Source organism: Belonocnema kinseyi, chromosome 10, assembly GCF_010883055.1.
Source record: "Belonocnema kinseyi isolate 2016_QV_RU_SX_M_011 chromosome 10, B_treatae_v1, whole genome shotgun sequence".
NCBI lineage: Eukaryota > Metazoa > Arthropoda > Insecta > Hymenoptera > Cynipidae > Belonocnema > Belonocnema kinseyi.
This window is the reverse complement of record NC_046666.1, coordinates 48,679,828-48,704,748: the sequence shown is the minus strand read 5'-3', so window position 1 is coordinate 48,704,748 and position 24,921 is coordinate 48,679,828. Positions and strand designations below refer to the sequence as shown.

Here is a 24,921-nt window from a genome sequence, read left to right as displayed (position 1 = left end):
TGGTTAATCTACTGAATTTAACCAGACGTTTTTTTGAGTGAAGGATAAATGTTTTAGATTTGTGAAGATCTTATAGACCTCTTATTAGCATGTCTTTGATTTGCGCAAGATTTTAGTTAGCACTATTTTTTCTCGTTAAGGTAATCAGAATTCTGATTGTAACCAGAATTCTGATTAATCTATTGAATTTAACCAGACGTTTTTTTGAGTGATTCATAAATGTTTTAGATTTGTGAAGATCTTATAGACATCTGATTAGCATATCTTGAATTTGTGCAAGATTTTAGTTAGCACTATTTTTTCTCGTTGCAGTAATCAGAATTCTGATTGTAACCAGAATTCTGATTGTAACCAGAATTCTGATTGTAACCAGAATTCTGGTTAATCTGCTGAATTTAACCAGACGTTTTTTTGAGTGAAGGATAAATGTTTTAGATTTGTGAAGATTTTATAGACCTCTTATTAGCATGTCTTTGATTTGTGCAAGATTTTAGTTAGCACTATTTTTTCTCGTTAAAGTAATCAGAATTCTGATTGTAACCAGAATTCTGATTAATCTACTGAATTTAACCAGACGTTTTTTTGAGTGAGGCATAAATGTTTTAGATTTGTGAAGATCTTATAGACCTCTTATTAGTATGTCTTTGATTTGTGCAAGATTTTAGTTCAAGTTATAACGCTTATGGAAGATGTTTACACAGGAATCTTCCAGCTTTATTTCTTGATTGAAATTCAAAAATGTAGTCTTTTTTCAAATGATAGGATATGCAGAATAACGTCTCACGACACTATTGAAACTTTCTGACATTTGTTTTTTTAAGTAACTCCGATGCTATTTAAGCAAAACATGATGCTAATGTTAATATTTTCTCAAACGGTTCGCTTATACAATTATTTTTCCACTGTGCTTTTAACATATTAAAAAATTTTTTAGACTGACTAAAACATTTTCCATCTCAAAAATTGTTATTTTAAAACATTTTAAGAGATTTCAAAGATTTTAAACATTTTCAAACCGTTTCAAAGTAGTTCTGTTAATTTAAGGACAATTGAGAGATTTTAACAGATGTAACGAGTTTTAAGGAATTTTAACTGATACCGTGGGGTTGAAAAAATTTTAATAGGGTTTCAAAAACTTTAAGAGGACCTTAAAAGATTCTAAAGGATGTCATAAAATTTTTAAGACTTAAGAGATTTGAAGAAGATTCATCTTATTTCAGAGGATTTCAAGGATTAAAAAAAATGTCAAGGCATTTCAAGGAATATCTTAAAATTGCACGAGATTTTAAATATTTTATCAGGTTTCAAAGGGTTTTAAGGATTTTATCAGGTTTCAAAGGGTTTTAAGGAATTTAACGGATTTCATCAAGAAAGCAGAGAAAAAACAGAAGATAAAATTTGCATCGATTTTCGACGAAAGTTTCTCTGCAACAAAAATTAACTTCACAGGATAAACTTTATACAAATATCGGTTAAACTTTCTTTTGTTTTTCCATAACAAACACATTTTTTGTTAAATAGGCGAAGTTGGCTAAACAAAATTTTTTTTCTCTAAAAAAATTCCTGCAACAAATTTTATTCTTAGTTTTCTCTTTGATGTGTTTACAGGGCATAAAGTTTTTAAAGTATGTTTAAGGTTTCATCTTATTTTAGAGTATTTTCAAGATTTCAAAATTTCGGAAGACATTTTAAGAGATATTACAAATGTCAATATCAAAAATTTTGCAGACATTTGAAGAAATATAACAAATTTCAATATAATTTACAGTATTTTAAAGTATTTCAAGGGATTTTTTAGGGATTTTACTAGACCTCAGCTATTTTATTGGATTTTCAAGGACTTTAAAGATTACATAAAATTACAAGATTTAAAAATTGTGAAGGTATTTCAAAAGGTTATCAAAGAGTGATTAGAGGTTTTAAGAGATTTATAGCAAATTTTAAATATTTCGAAGGATTTTAGGGAATTTCAAAAAATAAACCTTTCGTGATCTTTTACTGATTGCGAGGGATGCCTACAGATTTGATGAAAATTTCAAATCATTGCGTAAGATTTAAGAAGATTTATAAGATTTTGAGGAATTTTAAAAATATTTTAAAAATTTCAAAAGATTTCAAACAATTTTAGAATATTACAGATATTCCTAGGATTTCAAAAGAAATTAAAAGAACCCATGGGATTATAAGGAATTTTTATATATTTAAAATTATTTTAAAATACGTCTAGCTATTTGCATCAGTAAAAATTTAACAATAATTAGTGATTATTCACTGAGAAATTCCAGTAGTTTTTCACTAACTATTCAGTAGAAAAAGTTACTGAAAATTCAGTTAGCGTCATTACAATTTTAGTCATATTTTTACTTAAAACCTAGTGAAATCTGACTGATATTTTAATGAATAATCACTGATTCTCCGTAAAATTTCACTGATAAAAACAGCCAGAAATACAATACTGTTTTGGCGTGAAATTTTACTGATTACCAGTGAACATTCACTGATTCGAAATTTATAAAGATTGTTTGGGGATTTTCTAGGATTTGACTCGATTTTTGTGGTTTACTTGTGGTTTCACAATAATTAAGGGATTTTATTAATTTCTAAGAATTATGAAGAATCTGAAAGAGTTTAGAGTATTTTAAAAAATCCCAAGGAATTCAAACAGATTTTAAAATGTTTAGGAGGTTTCAAAGAATTTCGAAGGATTTCAGAAAAATGCATGGGATTTTGAAAAGGTATTCATTAATATCTTGCATATTATTCAGGACGTCAATGATATTTTAAGGATTCAAAGGGATTCCGTCGGGTTTCTTGTAAATTTTAGAAACAAAAAAAAATAAAGTGAATTGAAATTTCGAGAGATTTTTAAGCATTTCACAGGATTTTTCCAATTGCAAAAGATTTTAAAGGATTTTAAAAAGTTTAGGATATTTCACAAGATTCCAATAAATTCAAAGAGATCTGAAAAGGTTTAAAGGTTTTCGAAAAATTTCAGAAAAAATTATGGAATTTTGAAAAGGTGATGCATTTATTTTGTGGATATTATCCAGGGTCTAGACAATTTTAGAGACTAAATAAAATAAAATGAAGTTTCGAGGGATTTATAGAATTTTACCAAAGTTAGGGGATGTTTACATTTTTGAGGGATTTTAAAGAGCTTAGGGTATTGTAAAATATACCAAGGAATTCAAAGAGGTTTTTAAATGTTTAAGGGGTTTTCAATAATTTAGAGGGGTTTCTGAAAAGTTAATAGATTTTAAAAAGCTATCGATAATTATCCATTGATACCCTGGATACTGTCCAAGGTATCACTGACATTAAAAATATATTAAGAGATTCCAATTCAAAGTCATTTAAAAATGTTGAAGAGTTTTCAAAGAATTTCGTATGATTTTAATGGAAATTATAGGATTTCAAGGAATTTCAAGGAATCCGATTCCAAAAATAGTTAACAGCCCCTCGACCAAACATTTAAAAAATTGCATGTCCAATTTTGTTACTATTTTTAAAAATATATTCTACTATTGACACTACAGTAAAATCTCGATTATCCGAGCTATTGTGGACAGGCCCTTACTTGGATACTCGGCAAACTCGGATAAGACGGCGTAGAGAGTATTTAGATTATTAACCAATCAGAGCAGAGGTTCAGAAATATCTGCTCTGGATATTAAGACAAGTTCATATGTATGAGAAATACATAAGGCTCGGATAATACGGACTATTTTTGCATTACAGCTCGGATAAGACGGGTCAACTATTTTTGTTTTCACCTCGGATAATCGCAATCTCGGATAAAGCGGGCTCGGATAAGCGAGGTTCTACTGTGTTTCGAATTCATCAAATGAGTCAGAGGCCTGGATCTAATTAATTGATTCTGGATAAACAATCATTAAAGTGGATGACTGAAGTTGGAGAAAACTGGGCGACTTTCATGTTGGCTCGCGCGAGTTTACCGAACAGAAGCGAATGGTCGGACGTGTTCGGGCCATAAAAGGGGAGAGTTCCGCTGCCAAGTCTAATAAGAGGATCCAATACGTTGATTGCTGCTGGGGATTTGCCCGTATAAGTTCGCTCTCGCGGTTCGCAAAACACGATGCCAAGCCTGCCATTCTCCTCCTACTGCTTCTTCTACAACTTCCCATCCTCCCTCTTGAAACGTACACAAACGGAAGCCACATGATACTATAGAGTATAGGTTATCGTTAGAGGCGAGAGAGCCAATCAAATCAAAGTAAGTGAATTGGCCGAGAGCGCGAAGGACCTCTTGGGATTTGCGGTAAGATATCTTCTTTGGATTTAGGCTTACCCCGACCAATTCGCCCTTAGCACGTTCGACAGTTTTTGTTTCTAAGATCACTGAGCACTATGCGTCATCCCCCAGCTGTAAATCCTGTGATCACCGAAGCTCTAAGTTTCTTGCTGCACCAATTTGCTTTGTCATAAGTCCAGTCTAGACTCTGGGGACGGAGATTGGAATTTATTGATGACGAGTTAAATTTGTGATTGGTGCTAGTTTAGAAATTGCATGCCGTTCAAATTAAATTGAAGCGGATCTAACTCTAAGATTGTTTAAACTTCATTTGTTTTACAATATTATCCGGGAATATGAGAACACCCAAAAAACTAGCGACATGCACTCACTTTGGGCAGGATTTCTCCGGAACAAAATGAGATAAAATAATTTTTCAACATTTTTTCGAAAGGCTATTAAATTCGGCGATAAATAAGCCATATTTGAAGTATTTTTGTTTAATAGGGACTGAATTAATGAGTGAGAAAGACAGCTACAGTTTCTGATTCTTGCCAATTTTCAAGGTTGAACTTAAACTCAAGTAAAAATCTAAGACTATTATGTTAGGCATTTAAACCTTACTAAAAATGAACCCTAAAATATCCTCTTTAAAATGATCCAAAGAAAGTGAAAAAAAGTTTACTGGTTCTTGAATTATCATTAAAAATGTAAAGGCGTGCGCAAGACGAAAATCAACGGTCAAGCAGTGACTGACGTCAGTCATGGCTCGACCCTTGATTTTCCTCATTCACATTTTTAATCATAATTCGAGAACCTGGACAGTACTGTAAATTGAATTAAAATTTTAGAGGATTTTAAAGAATGTAGTGTATTTTAAAAGGTTACAAGGACTTCCATGAGATTTCAAAGAATTTAACAGTATTGTTGCAAATTTCCAGAGATTTAAACATTTTAAAATAATTTAAACTGATTTACGTAAAATTTCAAAAGATTTAAAAGAAATTTTGGTACATTTCAAGAGAATGCAAGGATTTTCAAAAAGATTTCAGTACGATTACTAAGGATTTCACAAGATTTAAGAGATCTTATCAAGTTCAATAAATTGAATGAATTTTAAGGAAAACTAAAAAATTTTAAACATTTGAATTTGGATAATAATAAATTCAAACACTAAAAATTCTATTTTTAGTAGAAAACCTGAAAAATTTATATATAAATATAGAATTTTAAGAAGTTCAGGGTATATTTAACGAAATTTTAAGGAATTTAACGAGATTTCAAACATTTTTAATGTGATTCAAATGTGACACAAATATAATATATAAATATATATTTTGAAATCTAAAGTAAAGCCATTTAAAAAATAAGAACATTAAAAAATAATTTTGTTTTCAAAGTCATTAAAATTTTAAAAAATGTATTTAAAAGTTGTTTGGAATTGACAAGTGTTAAATTAAAGGAATCTTTAATTTAAAAATACACACACACACACATATATATATATATATATCCATACCCTGCAAAACTGAAAAAGTTCAACCCAAAAGTTTTCTAATTTTACTAGTATCGAATAGAACATATTTAAAATAAAAACTTTAAATTTTCTAATGTAAAGTCTTTATTTAAATAACCAAAAGTTAACATATTTCGATCTTGAATTTTTCAGTACTTTCACTCCGATCAAAATAAAAAATATATTTAGTGAAGAAACCTTAAAAAAGATCAAATTTTGATTTCTCTAGTCTAGATGATTCATAATAGTTTTAATAATTCAATTGTAATTGAATTGAAATTGGGGCTTTTCAAGCATTTTTTGCGAATAGTTAAATTAGCACTGATAATTAAACAAATTTCAATTAATCAAACGTTAAAAAATTGGATTTTTAGAATAAATATTTTTACACATGAATTTGAAAAAAGATTAAACTTTAAGGAATGAAAATTGCAACATTAAAAAATATTGTTTTATTTTGTGATGTTCCAACATCACTCATGATTTTTTTTAGCCAAAAATATTGTTTATCATATTTGGAGATTTTCTTTAAGGGTTAAACATATTTGAGTTTATAGAATGTTGAAAAAATTGAATTTTTAGAATCAAAATAATTTTAAATACGAATTTGAAAAAAAAGATTAAATTCTAAGGAATTAAACTTAAGACATTAAAAAATTTTCAAGCGTAAATCAAAAATTTCAAAATAGATTGCCGAATTAGAAGTTATATATAAGATAATTAACATACACTTGTTAAATTTTAAATAATATTGGATGTAAAATGATAAAGTAATCCTTGAAGATAAAACGGTTTAAAATTGGAAAATGTAAAATTTAAGTTAAACATATTTGAGTTTATAAAATGTTGAAAAAATTGATATTTTAGAATCAAAATAATTTTAAATACGAATTTGAAAAAAAGATTAAATGCTAAGGAATTAAACTTAAGACATTAAAAAATTTTCAAGCGTAAATCAAAAATTTCAAAATAGATTGTCGAATTAGAAGTTATATATAAGATAATTAAAATAAACTTGTTGAATTTTAAATAATATTGAATCTAAAGCGATAAAATAATCATTGAAGATAAAACAATTTAAAATTGGAAAATGTAAAATTTAAATTAAACTAACTCTATAAAGTATTAATTTTAAAAAATCTAAAAGTTTCAGTATTTTCAGATTTCAATATTGAAAATAGATCAATCTTAATTCGCCATTATCAAAACTAAGAGAATTTTGAAAAATCTGAAGTTCATTCCGAAAATTTCGAATTAATGAAAGCATTAAAAAAGTCAACTTAAAACTGTTCCTGATGAAAGCCGAGAAAAAGCTTAAAAATAAGAAAAATGTCTCAAATTTTAACGAAATCAATTATTTACCGAGGGGTTAGTTACCATCTTTTTCACTTCTAAAAAAGTGGGGTCATTTCTTGAAAATATTATTGGAAAAAAAATATACTCAGTGTTCGATAGATTTCGCTGAACCTTAAGAAACTGTCTTATTTTTCTCCACAAGCGAACTCCACCCCCTTTCATCCAATTTTCTTTCATTCCATCTGTTTATCTCACTGCCGATTATTCTTCCCCGAATTCTGCTTCGCGAATTCAGCATAAAGTTCATCCGCCCTCTCGATTAAGGATCCACGCACGCTTTTTACTTTTCCGGGCCGTAGGTTTTCATTCCCCCAAAAGTATGTCGGGCTTCTATCCTGAAGGGATGAAAAAGGAGGGGGGTAGTTAGGGGTTGGGGTGAAAGAAGGTAAATCCAGAGGGTCGCGAGACTGTCACATTTTCTACTTTGCGGAGACGTATGAGGGCGGCTTAATTGAGGGGACCCCCCTCCTTTATTTATAAGTTCTGGAGTCTATCGCCGGGCCACCCCTCAGTCTTTTCCGAGGGGTGGTGAGGAAAAGAAAGAGAGCACCCAAGTCGCATGACAAATAACCCTTATAAACGTCGCGTCATAACTTCCGCCCCCAAACCACCCTCGCGAATATGACAACCTGGAATGAGAATCTCGGGGGAGAGAATGGGGCGGACATTGGGGGTGGGGGTTGGGGGTGAACTTGAAGGCCGGGTGGTCGTTTGGGCGCCGAGCCACTTGATTACGCGCCGATGATAAACATGACGCTGATATGAACTCTCTCTGTTTCATGTGGAAGCCACGCGCGTTTCTGCACATACCGAGCGATTCTGTGCTCTGCCAATAATAGATGGTTTTAGATACCATTGTAAATATGACGCGTTTATTGGAGGGTGATTCGTATTGCTGAACTCGGCCTCTCTTCCGCTTCTCTGCATCCATTTTGTATGTTGCCACAATCTAGATTATTTTTTTTTTATTCTAGATTTGACGATAGACTCTGTATTTTATTTCGATGGTTTTACAATTTTAAAGTCGAGGAGTGCATTTATTCTGTAATCAGAGTGCGTAAATTACTGCAATCGCTTCGTTATCGCTTTTTAATCATTCGTTAACCACTTGAGGATTTCTATCATGTATTTAAATCGCATAAGGTTAGGGAAAATCTAGAATTAATGGAAAAAATCAGAGAATTTTGTTGGGCAGGGAAATTTAAGGAAAGGTCAGGAATTTAAAAAAAAATCTTTCAAAAGTCAGGGAGTTTCTAGAAGAGGAACTTTAAATAACATTCATGAATCAGAAATTGAAATTTTTAATTTAAAGTTGTTTGATTCCGTTTACAAAAAATCTATGTTTAAAATTTTCAAAGATTACAATTCTGATATTTGAATACTAATGATAAGGAAAAGTAAAAGGTTGGTTAGGGAAAGTTAGGGAATTTTGAAAATAAAGTTTTTATTTATGTGTATAAGTATTTATGTTTATTTTTTAATTTTTTTTACCTGAGACTTACATTTTTAGTTAAAAATTGTATTATGTGGTTGAAAAATTAATAATTTTGCGCCTTTTTAGTTGAAACTTTAAAGGATTCGTTTAAAGTTCAATAATTTGTTTGAAAATTCTTAAGTACGGTTTAAAAATTCTTTAATTTTGGTAATAATTTTATATTTATCAGTTAAAAATGCAACAATTTGTTTGAAAATTAACGTTCTTTGGTTAAAGACTTAATTATTTTGTTTAAAAGGTCGTCTTTTTTTGTACAATTCAACCCTCTTTTATTAAAATAAAAATATTTTTGGTTGAAAATTCATTTTTCTGGTTGGAAATTCGTTGGTAAAAAACTAATATTTGCGGGTTGAAAATGGAACAATTATGTTGAAAATTTCTCATTTTGGTTTAAAAATTGAACGAAGTACTTTGTTAAAAATTAAATTTTTTTATTGAAAATTTATCATTTTAGTTGGAAAAACATTCTTTTGGGCTGAGTTTTTAACTAGTTTGTTCAGAATTGTTTTTTTTTTATTTCAGATTTAAATATTCAAATATTTAAGGTTCAAAATTAAACTATATTATTAGAAATCATACTCGTTTTTTTAAAAATAAAAATATCGACTATTTTATTTTTCGTTGATAATTTATCTTGATCGATATTGTGTAGATTTTCTGCCTTCATAATCCCTCTAATAGCATAATTGGAAAAGCACCTGACCGAAAATCGAAAGTTTTGTGGTTCGATTCCCAATGGAGTGAAGATGGAGTAGGATCTTTTTTTTTCAAGAAATAATTTTAATTTATCTTTTCGTTCAAAATTGAACTGTTTTTGGTTTAAGTTTAATCTTTTTTGTTCCATAATTCGACTATGTTTGAAAATTCATTATAGTTTCGAAATTACAGAAATTGTTTAAAAATTGAAATTTTTCTTGAAAATTAGTCTTTTTTGATAAAAAAAATGATTATTTACGGTTTTAAAATTCAACTATTTTGTGGAAAATTTCTCATCTTGGTTTAAAGTTAAACAAATTTGTTAACAATTAAATTTTTTAATTGGAAATTCATCATTTTAGTTGAAAAATTCATTTTTCAGACCAAGTATTTAACTATAGTTTCTTTATTATTCGTATCCTTTTGTTGATCAAGACTATTTTCAAAAATGAAAATTTACTATTTTCATTTTTGTTTAAAATTTTTTTGTTAGTTGAAAGTTGTAATATTTGTTTAAAAATTTATCTATTAGTTTAAAAATTCTTGTAAAGTGTTAAAAATCCGTTTTTTGGTATAAAAATGGTCTTTTTGGTTGAGAATTCATCTCTATCAGTATAAAATTCAACTATTTAGTTGAATGATAAAATATTGCTTTAAAAAGTCACGTTTTTTGTTGAAAATTAAACGATTTCGTTGGAAATTTGTATATTTTTTTTCAATAAAAATATTAACAATTTCATTTTTCGTTGGGTATTTATCTTTTTGTTTAAAATTAAACTTTGTTTTGGTTTAGGATTAATATATTTTGTTTCACAATTCGACTATATGTTTGGAAATTCATCTTTATGTAGGTACGAAATTACAGCAGTTGTTTAAAAATTCAACTGTTTTCTCAAAAATTGGTCTATTTGGATATAAAATGTTGTCCTCATTAATTGAAAATTATTGTTTTTTTTTTCTCAAGAAATTCAACTGTCTTTTAAAAAATTTAATGATTTGGTTGAAAAAGCAATTCTTTTTGGTTGAATTTTAATATACTGCTAAAAGTCTCCAATTCATTATCATTTGACTTTTTTTTTTAATTCCACTATTTTGGTTAAAATGCCACTACTTTGTTGAAAATAAAACACTCCTGTTAAAAGGTAATCTTTTTTGGTCGAAAATTTCACTGTTTTCTTGATAATTCGTCTCTTTGAATAAAAAATTTATCATTTATGGAAAAAAGTCATAGTTTTTGGCAAAAATAAATAAATTGTCTATTTTTTAATCCTAATTTAATATTTGAAATTAAAATTAAGAGTGAGAAGTAAAAACCTCTCACAACAAGTAATAAAATATTTTTAAACTTTACAATATATCTTATAACCATTAAAATCTGTATTAGAATCATTCTAATACTTATAGTATTAATTAGAGTACAATTGTATGAAAAATTACTATACAAATCGTAAAAATGTGCAAAGAGCGCTCTCATTTTCCAATTGAAGTCATAAATCCAGCATGAAGAAATTGTAGATTTCCTCCCTCGGATTTGCGATCATGCATTGAAGGGTGAAATTAATTGTTTTAATGGCTCTTGTAGCGTTTACGAGGCGCTTGATGTAGGATATCGGTTAAAGCTTGGGGTGTTTGGATGGTGTCATGGATGCTCGTTGTTTTATGTAGGTCGCGACGCGTAGGAAGCCAAAGCAAAGGGGTAGAAGGCAGTATATGCCTCACCATGTGGGGGCTGTTCTATAATCTATATACAGTGTGGGGTTTGCCGACAGGGGCGAAACGGGGCTTTTACGAGGCAGAAACGGCCGATAAGGTGAGCTCGGCTTATTCCACTACTGCACCCAAGTGGCTGTTCAACCTCGCACTCACTCCCGGCCACTCCGCGCTCACTGCGACTCTACTACACTTTATTTAAAACCATTTACACGTCCATAAAACTGCAATCGCCAAAGATTTTCCACAATCTCGTAACAGCAATTGAAGGGTTGTAGTATAGAATTAGATAACCAGCCAAATTCGAATTTTTCAGGAGAGCGAAATAACATTCTGCAATAACAAAATCACTATTTAAAGATAAAAATTTTTCTTGGTAAATAGAATAGAATTCTATTCTATTTACTACTTGAATTATTGCCCAAGAATTATGAGTAACAAAAATTATCCAGTTTCGGAAATAGATTGTGATTTTTCAGAATTAAAAAAAAATATATTTATTGATTAGAAAAATTCAACCAATCGCAAGTAAATCAATCATGAATTTGGAGGTTCAAATTTCATGGGTTTTGAAAATCGAATTTGGATAGGGACTATAAATCTATTTTACAAATTTATAAAATAAATAAAAATAGAAAGGCTAAATAAGATCATACAAAAGTTTTGATAAAAAAATTATTCTGTTCTGGGAAAATAAAAATTTAGTGTGAAGGTATCGCAGCATAATTCACGATTTTTCACAAAAACTTCTATAAAAAAAATAATAGTACATGTTTCTTTATAACTAAACGATAATAATTTTAAGAAATATCTTTTTTGATCGCTAGGCAAAAAGTTGAGTGAAAAAAACTGATAAAAAATGAAACTGATTTTTGATATTTGAACTACTTTGTTCGAAAATTATTTAGTTGTTTTTGAAGATTAACTAGTATTTTAAATTTTTTTCTTTATTTACTTAAATAATTATTTTATAAATCTAAAATTTAATGATTCTATTTTTGGTTAAAACATTTATATTTTTTGTTGGAATTCAATGATTTTGTTCAAATTTTACGTATTGTGTTGAAAATCTGTATTTTTTTGTTATACAATTAATCTTCTTGATTGAAAATCCATCTTTTTGGTTAAAAATTAAACTATATTCTTGAAAATTAAAATAATTAGTTAAAAGTTGAACTACATTAATAGAATCTCATTTTTGTTTTTGTTGAAAATTAGTTTTCTTTTGCTCAAAATTAATTTTCTGAATTAAAAATTTAACCATTTATTTGAGGATTTGTATTTTTAGTTAAAAATTAAACCATTTCGTTCTAATATCATGTGTTTTATTACAAAATTGTCTTTTTTGGTGGTAAATTAATTTTCTTGGTTAAAAATCCATTTTTTTTGTTAGAAATTAAACTACTTTGTTGAAAATTAAAATACTTTTTTTAAACTTGAGTTACATTATTAGAATATCATTTTTGTTTTTGTTGAAAAGCAGTTTTACCTTTGTTGAATTAATTTTTTTTAATTGAAAATTTAACTCTTTATTTGAAGATTTGGATTTGTAGTTAAAAATTCTACTATTTTGTTAAAATTTCACATATTTTATTAAAAATTTGTCTTTTTTAGTGAGAAAAATTTTTTTTTGAAAATCAACTTTTGGCTAAAATTTGAACAACAAATTTCAAACTTGACCGGTTTTGTAAAAATTCATGTTTTATTGTTGTTGAAAAATTAACAGTTTTGTTGAAAATTAATTTTTTAAAATGAAAATTAAACAATTTGGTTAAAAATTGATATATTCTTTAGAAAATTCGTAACTTTTAGTAAAAAATTGATCTTCTTAGTTAAAAATTGTTGTTGTTTTAGTTGCAAATTCTAGTGCTAGGTTGAAAGTTGAACAACTTGGTTAAAATTAAATTTTTTGTGGTTGAAAATTCAATTATTTTGTTGAAAATCAGTTTCCTTTCGTTAAAAATTAATTTTTCGAACTATAAATCAAAAAATTAGTTAAAAATTCATATATTTTGTAGAAAAGTAATAATTTTTAATAGAAAAATATATTTTCTTCGTTAATAATTCAGTCCTTTTGGATTAAATTCTGCTACTTGCTTGAAAGTTAAACAAATTTGTTAAAAATTAATTCATTTAGAATGAGAATTTAACTAATTTGTTGAAATTTGTTTTTAGAAAATCTAATCTTTTAGTTGAAAATTAAACTACCTGGTTCAAAGTTGAACCAATTTATCAAAAATTTATTTTATTGCTTGAATATCGTCCTTCATTTTTGAGAATTCAACTATTTAATTGAAAATGATTAATTTTTTGGTTAAAGTTACATTTTTTCAACTGAAAGATTAAATATTCCATTTTTGGTTGAAAATTAATCGGTTTTTGTTTAAAATTCAACTGTTAGGCTTAAAAATTCAACCACCTCGTTCAAACTCTTCTTTTTTTTACTTGTAAATTCTATTATTATTGTCGTAAAAAATTGAACTATTTGATTGTAAATAAACTCTTTTTGTTGAAAAATCAATTGTTGTCCAGATAATTAACCTTTTTTTATTTGAAAATTAAATAATTTCATTGAAAATGTTGTATCTATTGATCAAAAAATCTTTCCTGTTTGAAAATTCAACTTTTTGGTTGATAACTGATCATTTTTGTTAAATCTGATTAATTTTTAATTTTAATTAAAATCTATTTTTGCTTGAAGTATCAACTACTCTCCTTGCCAGTGATTACTATTATTGTAGTAGTTGTTGCAATACGCATTTTAGTGAATATAACAAGTATTGTACTGACTACTATACATATTGTGATAATCACAATACATTTTTTAATGACTACAATCCATATGGTATTGATTACAATTCATATTATAATGATTGCAATACAATTTGTAATGATTAAAATTGATGTAACAATCAAAATTAAAATTGTACGCGTTGATATTGAGACAAAGATAATAATGAATGAATTTGATTTTAGGAGCGAATGGACTGCGCAGGCGCGGACGCCAGACTTACACGCGCTACCAAACGTTGGAGCTGGAGAAGGAATTTCACACGAATCACTACCTCACGAGGCGGAGGCGGATCGAAATGGCGCACGCGTTATGCCTGACGGAAAGGCAGATAAAAATCTGGTTCCAGAATCGACGGATGAAGCTCAAGAAGGAGATTCAGGCGATTAAGGAGTTAAATGAACAAGAGAAACAAGCGCAGGCGCAAAAGGCAGCGGCGGCAGCGGCTGCGGCTGCGCATCAACAGCAAGGGGGTGGCGGTGGGGGTCCCGAGGGGGGTAACTAGGGGTACGCCCTGCACCGGAGCCCCCCTGATCACCCCGCCAACCCACATCATCCTCTGCTAGCACCACAATGTACACAGCTATATTAAGGTAGGATTAGGAACCACTCATTTTATCATTTTTTAATCTTTTACATTTGCTCGACTCTTAAATTAAAAGGACCCAGGAATTTCATCCCCCTTTCAATTATTACCCATTACTCGTTTAAATTTCAATTTAGAGTACAGTAGGATAATAGGGACTACTCCTGCGTTATAGCTCGGATAAGACGGGTCAACTATTTTTGTTTCAACCTCGGATAATCGTGAACTCGGATAAAGCGGGCTCGGATAAGCGAGTTCTACTGTATCCGAGTTCCATTACACTGTGGTGTAAACTGTTTAAATAAAACTGTGATGTGGACAGTTTTATTTTGGGGCCGTTTCAGGAGATTTTTGGGGTAGTATTAGAAAAAAAAAATCCTTGCAACTTTGATTTTAACCTCATTTAAAATAATTAGTTTAATTTCGATCTTTCTTGATTGTCATATCATTCAGTTTAGAATTAGTATTTCGAAAATCTCTCACTTTAAAACTTTTTCATTTTAGATCTTTAATTTTTAAACGCAAATTTCAATATAAAGAATTTTAAAATGTAGTTTTAAAGACTTGAACAATTAAAAATTAAACGCGTTTAAAATCAAAGATTTTTTATAAAAAACATTTGCAGTTGATCAGCTGAGAATATAAATTAATTAATGATTTTTAAATTGAATTTTTCTGAAGGGCTTAAAAAGTAAATAATAATTTATGATGCAAGACGATTTGGAATCATTTCACAATTTTAGAGTTTCCAGATTTTAATGTTAAAAATTAAACTGTTTAAATTGGGAAATCTTATTAGAAAAATAAAGGCAAACTTTATAAACGATTTTTAATTTTAAAATAACTTTAAAATAATATGTTTATAATTAAAAGCTTTATTAAATTTGAAACATAATTTCACTCTAAAACATTCCATTTTTAAATCATGCAATTTGAAAATTTTCAATTAAGAAAAAGCGCAGTACTTAATATTTAGAAATATGTGACAGTTAATTTAAAATCAGTAATTATAAATTAAATATTCAAAACTAAACAGGGAAAATAAACTTTGAACGTTACAATTTTAATTCTTCCATTTAACCAAATTTAATTTGTGAGTCAAATTGATGAATTTTGAAGTATAAATAAGAACGCCCTAATTTAAAACAAAATATAGATTTTGGCAGATTTCGAAGACAAAATTCAGAAGCTTTTTGAGAATTTTGACAGGCTTCAGAAGTATAAAAGACATTTCCTAGGATAAGTAAAAATGATTTTTTGTTTGTTAATAAACTAATTTTAAGAGAATATGTAAGAAGATTTATAACGCTTTTCAAAATTTGTTAAAATTTAGGTGGACGATTTTAAGAAAACTATTTAAAATTAAAATAATTTTGCTTTTAATTTAACTTATAATTTGAAAAAGGACATTTCAATTTTTTACAAATTTATAGTTAGAACTGGCATTTATTAAGAATAATAATAATTCTGACATGGTACCGGGAATTCCTAAATTTTAACTAATTCCGAGCTAACTGGACATTTAAAAAAAAACTGTTAATTGGAACAGAAATTATATCTTTATTTATCCATATTTGTCTATATTTATCCATATTTTTATTGATCTAAAAGGATTATAATTTGTCTTAGAAACGGGAATTTTAAAATTTAAATAAATTCCATGCTAGAACAGGGAATTTTTTTAAAGAATGAATTCTAATTCTAAGTTGAAACGGGATATTTTCCAGAAAAAATTTAAATTATGAATTGAAACAGGAAATTTTACAGAAAAATGGTAAATCTTAGTTGAAACGAAGAATTTTCTTATAGAATTAAAATCCTGGATTTGAACACGAAATTTTCAATTTTTCACCAATTCTGAAATTAGAATTTATTGAGGAGAGTAAAAATTCTTAATAGAGGATTGAATTTTTAAAGAAAATTATTATTCTGTATTGAAACGAGGTATTTTTTCGATACAAAATAAAATTATGAATTGGAACAGGGAATTTCACAAAAAAATTCTAATTCATACAATTGGTTGAAATGGAGATTTTTGAAAAGAATTAAAATTCTGGATTAGAACAGGAAATTTTTCGAAAAGAATTAAAATTTATTATTCAAACAGGGATCTTTCATTCTTTAACCAATTCTAAGCTAGAATTAGAATTTAAAATTGCTTAAATTTAGAGCATTGAAAACGATAACGCGTATTTATATTTTTGGAACTGAATCTGAATCTGTGAACTCTACAATTTATAAAAGTTTAGAATTTTTAATTTTGCAGTTTAAATGAATTTAATTTTTCATTTGAAAAGTGTTAGTAGCTTCCATTTCATACGTGTAAATTATTGAGCATTTTAATAAAAAATTGTTGAATGAAACAACTTTTAAACTTCAAGTTTCAAAGTTTAAAATTCAAGAGTTTTACTTTGAGAGCTTCAATTCGTAGTTCAGTTTTTCTTACTTCGAATGGAATAATTTTCAGATTTAGTTTTTTAATTTTTAAATAGCATCAACCTGGAAAAATGTTTGCGAACCGGGAAATGACCGGGAAATGACCGGGTATTTTTTTTCGATTATCGGCAGAAAAACTTTTCGAGGGGGTGAAAACCACCCCTAAAAGGCACCCCCAAAAATTTATTTTTCAATATATCTCAGGTGCTATTAGATATTTCTCAATGTAACAAATTTAATTTCACTTCTTATGTAAATACGCATATAAAACACGTAATTCTGAGCATTAGGGGTTGCTACCTCTATTTTTTTAATGAAAAATCTAACTTTTCCGTGCCTATTTTGAAAAAAATTCAAGTTAGACTTAAATAAAATTTTTTTAATATATTGAAGGTTGAACTAGTCTATTTTTTATAAAAAAATTAATATTTTTAGTGGCAAATACAATTAATTTGTTTCAAAATTCCTTTATTTGGCAATTTTTTGCTTTGTTGTTTGAAAGTATATTTTGAAATGAACGTCATGAATTAAAATAAAATTTTTGCGTTTAGAGAGAAATATGAATATGTTACTTTTAGTTGACCGGGAAAAGTTTAAAACTTGTTTGGGTGTTATTTGGTTACAACAAAATTAGCATCATTTTATGGAGTTAAAAAAAAATTGCGCTAATAGAAAAATATGAATTTTAATTTTAGCTGAACAGGAAAATTAAAAAAACTCGGATTGGTTGTTATTTGGTTACAAAAAAATTACCATCATTTTTTGAGATTAAAAAAAATGTTTCCGTTTAGAGACAAATATGAATGTTAATTTTATTTGACCCGGAAAATTTAATAACTTTTTTTGGGTGCTATTTGGTTACAAAAAAATTTCCATCATTTTATGAGATTAAAAAAAAATAGTTTGCGTTTAGAGACAAATATCAATATGTTACTTTTATTTGACCCGGAAAATTTGAAAACTTGTTTTGGATATGTTATTTGGTTTCAAACAAATTTGCATTATTTCATAAGATTAAAAAAATGTAGAAGTTGATTTATATTTATAACTATCAGTTTTCGGATTGAAAGAACTCTATTGGGTTTTCTTCTGTTTTTATGGAAGCCATGGTGGCGTCTGTTTAGTGATGGCGAAGCAATTCCCTCGAATTTCTTTTCTTTTAATGCCTTATCACCCTCATGTCGAGGAAAACGAAGAAGGAACTTCGTCACGGAGCGAATCTCTAGGGAAAGAGGGTAACTCAATGGCTGCGTGAGGAGCGAATCTAATTCTAGACATTTGCCGTGGAAGCCTAGAAAGTGAGCGCTTGTTTTGCACTCAGATAACGGCCTATCTGGAAGGGCTTGATAACAAAACTTGTCAAGATCAGCGATATAGAGTCTAATTACTAACTTGCTTTGTTTAAATCTCAATTTAATTAAATTTTATCCACAAAAAACTAATTAACGATAAAAAATTACATTTTTTATTTTCCAATTGTGCATATAAAAATTCCAGCGTGCTGGAACGAAACCGCTAGGAATTATATTAAATTTATTTTTAGACCGCGATAGAATGCACTTTAAGATATGTTAAATTTGAAATCTTTATTTTTAGCTCACTTAGAAACTTAAAAGATGACCTGAACAATTAAAAATTAAATTCGATATTGAAAATGTTGTATAAAAAATGTTTTGATTGGATCAGCTGGAAATATAAATTAGTGGATGATTGAAAAAATTAAAGTGTATTTATAGTATTAAAATTTAAACCAAAATTTATTATACGAGATGGTTCAGAATCTATTCAACATTAAAAAATTTACCAATTTTAACGTTAAAAATGGAATAGTCAAAATAGTTTAATTTACAAACAAATAGATGTATTTTCAACTCAATGATATATCTTTGAGCACAAAAATAGTTTAACTATCAACCTACTATTGAGTTTTCAACTTAAAAAAATCAATTCTCAGTGAAAAAAGTAATAGTTGATGTTTCAAGTAAAAATAGAATTTAATTTCAAATAAAAAACAGTTGATCTCTTCGAAAACAGACGACTTTTCAAACAAATACTTTAATATTTAATTAAAAAGATCATTTTCAACTGAGCATAGAATGATTGCATTTTCAGGTAACAAAATTAATTTTCGCCGCATGATAAAAATTAATTTTCAACACACGATTAAAATTATTTTTTATCAAAATGAACGAATTTCCAACCAAAAAGCTGATTTTCAACTCAAAAAGATCAATTTACAAAAAAAAAGTGGAAAAGTTCAAATTTGAATTCAAAACTTGATTCTGAAGAAGGCACATTTTCAGAAAAATGGTTTAATTTTCCTACAAAGAGTGTAGTTTTCAACTAAATTAAGAAAAATTTAACCAACATACTAAACTAATTGCAAATAAATTTTCAAACAATTTTTTTTCAAGAAAATACTTTAAATCTTCACCGAAAAAATGAATTTCGATTTAAAATGAAGAAACTTGAACTAAAGAATGCATTTTTAATATAGTAGTTCAACTTTTGATCAAATAGTTATTTTTTTACCAAATTGTTAAAATCTCGAGCCAAAAATACGTATTTTTATAAAACAGTTAGATTTTCAATCCGAAATTGTTGATTTTAAACAAAAAAGTTCATTTTTAACCAAAAACAGACAGTTGCATTTCTAACTATTAGTTAAAAATTTGACTAAAAGAAATTAATTTTGAAACCATAAAAGAAAGAAAATCTGACTCAAATTGTTAATCATTTGAGCGAAAAAGGCTAATTTTCAACAAAACAGTTGAAATTTAAACTAAAAAGAATATCTTTTAACAAAATCTTTGAATTTTATAACATTTAGTTTATTTTTGAACTAAAAAAGATACATTTTTAACAAAAAATAGGATAGGTGGATCTTAAGTTTAAAAAATTTATTTTTAATCAAAAAACGAATTTTTAAGAAAATATAGTAATTTTCAATCAGATTTTTTATTTTCAAACTGAAAAACATCAATTTTTAAGAAAAAACGTCCTAAAATGATAAATTTACAACCAAAATAATGAATTTCAAGATAATAGTTTAATTTTCAACTAATTAGTGGAATTTTTTACAACAAAAAATTTTTTCATTTTAAATAAAAAGCAGAATTAAATCAAAACGACTAATTTTCTATGGAATCCTCAGCCTAAAGAAATTAAATTCCCTTAGACACTTTTATGTTCAACTGAAAGATATAAATTCTCAACAAAAAATGATATAGTTGAATTTAAAGTTAAAAAACTTTATTTTTAATTTTTAAAAAACGCTATATCAACAAAATGGTTGAATTTTCAAGCAAAGAGCATAATTTTTAACCGAAAATTATTAAATTTTTACTGAAAAAAGATAAGTTTTTAGGGAAGTCTGAAACATGTCGAGCAATAACATTGCTGTTCCTAAAAAATTCCCAAAAAACAAAATAATAGAAATATATTAACCCCGAAATTATAATTGGCCGACATTTTTAAACCAAATAATAAAATTCTGGACAGTTTATGATATTAACGAATTGGAAAATTCCCGATAATAAAAAATGTCTAATCTTATATAAATAATTAAGAAATTGTTCAATCATAAAATAAAATAATCTTATTTGATGAACCTTTTTTTATTTTATTTATTGCTTAATTATTTATTATCAAAACCGTTTTTTTATTGTTTAGAATTAAAATTTTATGTTTCGAAAATTTTCCTGTTTCGGCAACTATATACAGTGCCGGGTATTTTTATGATTTACGAAAAATTTATCTAAATAAGAATTTAACAATGATTTATTTTAAGCGATTGAAAATTTAACAAAATTAACTCCTAATTTGAAAAATATTCAGCTAAACCAATTTAATTGTTTAATTTTTAATTTTTCTATCTCAAAATTGCTTAAAATTTTATAATTTTGAACAGTTACAAATTTATTGATTGATTCCTCAGTTTGGAACATTGAAAATTGTAGCATGGATTTATATTTTGAACTAGGAATTTTTGAACTGTTTAATTTTTGCAAATTAAATTTTTTCTAGCTTAATGGCATTTAATTTAAAATTTTTCAGTTAAACAATGTTGAAAATATAGAGGCTGAAATAATTGAGCGTTCGAATAAAACAAAATCTAAGCTTCAATTATAAAGTTTAAAATTGAAGTGTTCCATTTTTAATAATTTAATTTGCAGTTCAGTTCTGACTAATTTACTCAAAAAACGATTTGGTTTAAGCAACTAAATTGGTTGGTTTTTATCAAATCTTTTGGTAAACGGAATATTTGGTTTTTTGAACAAAATATTTTTGTTGGATAAATCAAATATTTTGTTGGATAAATCAAATATTTTCTTGAATCAATCAAATTTTGTTTGATTCAACCAAATTTTCACGCCTATCCAAAGTACAAGAACTTGCCGCGTGCGAAGCGAGCGCGGTAACCATCTGAGTTTGGAATCAATTTATGACCCTTGGTTAACATATATTTTTTTTACATACCCCCAGGTTTCTAAAATCGCATTTTTTCGCGCAGCTATTAAAAACCCCGTTTCTTTTGTTCAATAAAATTTGTTTTAGGAGTGTTCAGATAAAAAAAAGTTGTCAGCTCTAATGAGAGTTCGAATTTCTTTATTTCAATTACCGTTAATAATTGTTGCAAGCCTAAAAATGATTAGCAATTTTTTTTAACAAAGCTGCCATACTGAAAAATTAGTCTAACTACCCTACAAAACAAGACATAATAAAAAGCAATAAATATGATTTTTTTTTCTTTTAAATGCTTCAGGCGCTCCTATGAGCTAAGCTTTTGTTAATCGGACTACCATTTTTGATATCTCACAAGCTCTTCTGTACGTTTCGCATTTAAAACCATCTTCGGGCAGCATATCTAATGAGGGTAAAACCGAGTACAAGCGTGCCTTCATAATTCGCTAAGTTATTCCATTTGCGTGCATTGTAGCTTCGTTAAACACGTACATCGTACACCGTACACGAAGATGTTATGTACGATATACACGTTTCTATTGAAATGTTGAAAATTCACAAACTCTTCCCTCACTAAATTTCAAAATCCCAAATGGTTAGCTACACTCACACAAATGCTCGTAATAAAACTGAGTTCTTGGCAACACGCATAGGGGCCGTGCATACATTAAGTAAAGCATTATTCTCAAATTTTGATCAAATTTTTGATCCACCCTTATCCCCTCCCCCCTCCTATCACATGTAATTTTTGCCGAATAAATTTTTTTTGTAAAATTGTTTATGAAAATTTCTGGACATTTTGGACCCTTTATTTAGCCCCCCCCCCCCATACAAGCGTTAAGTAATATATTTACGGTTCGGGGACGGGGAGATTTGGTAACATCTTTCTTTTTTTTTTTTTTTTGATTTCATAAAGTAGTTCAACTTTTAACCAAGTGGTGGAATTTGTAATCAAAAAAGATAATTTTTTAACAAAAAATGTAATAGTTGATATTTTAACCAATAGAAGATTTTGACTTTAAATAAAAAATAATTCAATTAGGAAAAATACGAATTTTCAACGAACAAGTTGTATTTTCTACAACAACAAAAAAAGAATTTTCAATTTAAAAATAATTAATTTCGAACAAAACAAATAGTGGCACCTTCAACTAAGTACAGTTCAATTAAAAAATGAAAAGAATTCTCAAACGAAAAATGTAATAGATGACATTCCAACTAAGAAGGATAATTTTATGCTAAAAAAACGAAATATTTTCAACCAAATAATTCAATCTTTAAACAAGAAGATTAATTTTCTACTAAAAGACGGAAATCTCAACAAAAAACATAATTTTTTAACCAAATATTTCCATTTTTAAACTAAAAATAATTATTTTGCAAAAAAAAAAATTAATATTCAAAAACAAAAAATGTTGTTCTACAAAACAATTCAACTTTCAACCTCTAAAAAGTTTGAGCTAAAAAGTTTAATGTTATAAAAAACAGTTGATTTTTAAACCCGAAAAGATGACTTTCAACAACAAAACTTTTTTTCAATGAAGCCGATGAATTTTGAACCAAATATTTGTAGTTTCAGTGGAAAAAATTATTTTTTTAAACAAAAACAAATTTTCAAAACAGCAGTTCCGTTTAAAAAAACAGATGTTTTTTTCAACTATGATTTTTAATCTTTCAACAAGGAGTTGCATTTCCATCTTAAAAAGATAAATTTTTAAGAATAATTGTAATAGGAGATATTTTAACTAAAAGAAATTTTACTTTTAAATGAAAAATAGTTGTATTTAACCAGAAAAATATAATTTCTAAATATAAATAATTAATTAAATATAAATATAAATGTAAAAGAGACGAATTTTCACGAAAATGCATGAATTTGTTAACAAGAGAATTAATTTTCTACCAAAAAAGACGAATGTTCAACAAAATACATAAATTTTCAACCAAATATTTAAATTTTCAATCAATAGCTCAATTTTATACCAAAAAAGATAACATTTCAATAAAAATGGAATTGAGCTACATTTTCATTTAAAAAAAAATTAATTTTCAACCATAAACAAAAACAATTTTCAATAAAATATTCGAATTTTCCAGTATAGAAGTGAATTTTTAACTGAAAATATGAACCTTCAACTAAATATTTAATTTTTTAAAAACTAGTTCAACTTTTGATTTACTAGTAAATTTTGTTTTCAAATCGCTTAATTTTCGAGCCTAGAACATGAATTTGATATGAAACTGTAGAATTTTCAACAAAAAAATTTTTTTAACCAAAAAGTTTCATTTTTAACCAAAATTTCGTTAAAAAAGTTCGTTTCGTTGAAATTTGAAGCCAAAAAGATGAATTTTTAACAAATCAGTTGAATTTTTGGGCAAAAAGGATGACTTTATACTAAAAAAGCTAAATTTTTACGAAAAAGGGAATAGTTAAATTTTCTGTTAAAAAAATTAGTTTTTAATTAAAAGTTGAATTTTTAACAAAATAGTTTAATTATGAATCTTCGACTAAAAAAATTAATTTTTTAACAGATTAGTTCAACTTTTGGCCAAAAGTTAAATTATCGACTAAATTGTTGAATATTTTATTAAATTGTTAATTTTTTTAGACAAAAATACAAATTTTCTACAAAAAAGTTGAATTTTTTATAAAAAAATATGAATTTGTAAATCAAATAATTAAATTTTGAACCAAAAATTATATTACTTTTCAACCGAAGAGAATGAAGGAAAAACGAAAAAAATGGGAAAGACTTTGAAGCCTCCGATTAATATATACGAATTTTAATCAATTATAGACTAAAGAATTAGTGTTTCAACAAAGAATGATGTTCATTTTTTATGCTTTAAATAAATTATCTCGGAAAACTGGAAATTTTTAGACAATAAATTTAAGTTTTCGTGACTAATTTTTTTTCTAACCTAATAAAATTTTAAGTCCTGAAGGAAATATAAGATTGTGTGTTTATAAACCCAATACTAATTGCTTTTAACACATTTTATTTTTCTAAACTAATTTAATTAAGGTTCCAAGTTTATTTAATTAGCAGATTTTATATTTGACATATATGTTCGTTCTCAAGCCTAAAATCAGAAATTAAAATTGTTCAGTAACATAATTTACTACAAAAGTACCCCCCCCCCCCAAGGAAAAAATCGAAAATAAAATAAATTTACTTAACTCTCAATATAAAATTGAAATTGCCAACCCCGGGGCAAAAACTTGTAATGCTAAATTCGTCTCGAAAGACGTTCTCGCGTCCTTTTCTTAATTGCCTAGTTTTTTTTCGCCAGGAATTCGAAAGAGAAAGTAGAAAGCAGGTTTCAGGTAAAAAAGTCCGATGCCAATTTTCGTGCATTATCTTTCTCAGCGATCCTGCGTGTAATTTGTATTTTAGTTCGGAGCCATATTCGTCTCCAAAAGACCAAAAGAAGAATCGAACCCCTCCGGGGGACCTGACAGTATCGACAGTAAAAAAAGGTTCACGCTTTTTCCGCACTTTCCCTGACTTTCCCTTTTTTTCGGGATCTTTTAGGATCTCTTTTTTGCATTTATTATTATGCTAAGCATTGAGGATTTCGGAAAAATTCTTCTGACTGATAGAGGGTAAAAAACGAG

General features: G+C 27.4%; 1 protein-coding gene across 2 annotated transcripts in view; it reads left to right on the top strand.

Moving 5' to 3' along the window:
* The window catches only part of LOC117181835 (homeotic protein ultrabithorax), a 338,004-nt gene that overhangs the window by 251,344 nt on the left and 61,739 nt on the right, over positions 1–24,921 (top strand). For both annotated transcript variants that reach the window (XM_033374830.1, XM_033374829.1), the window contains one exon: positions 14,002–14,409. In XM_033374830.1, coding sequence (XP_033230721.1) covers positions 14,002–14,321 — 320 coding nt within the window. In that variant the 3' untranslated portion in view covers positions 14,322–14,409. The remainder of the gene's footprint in view (positions 1–14,001; positions 14,410–24,921) is intronic.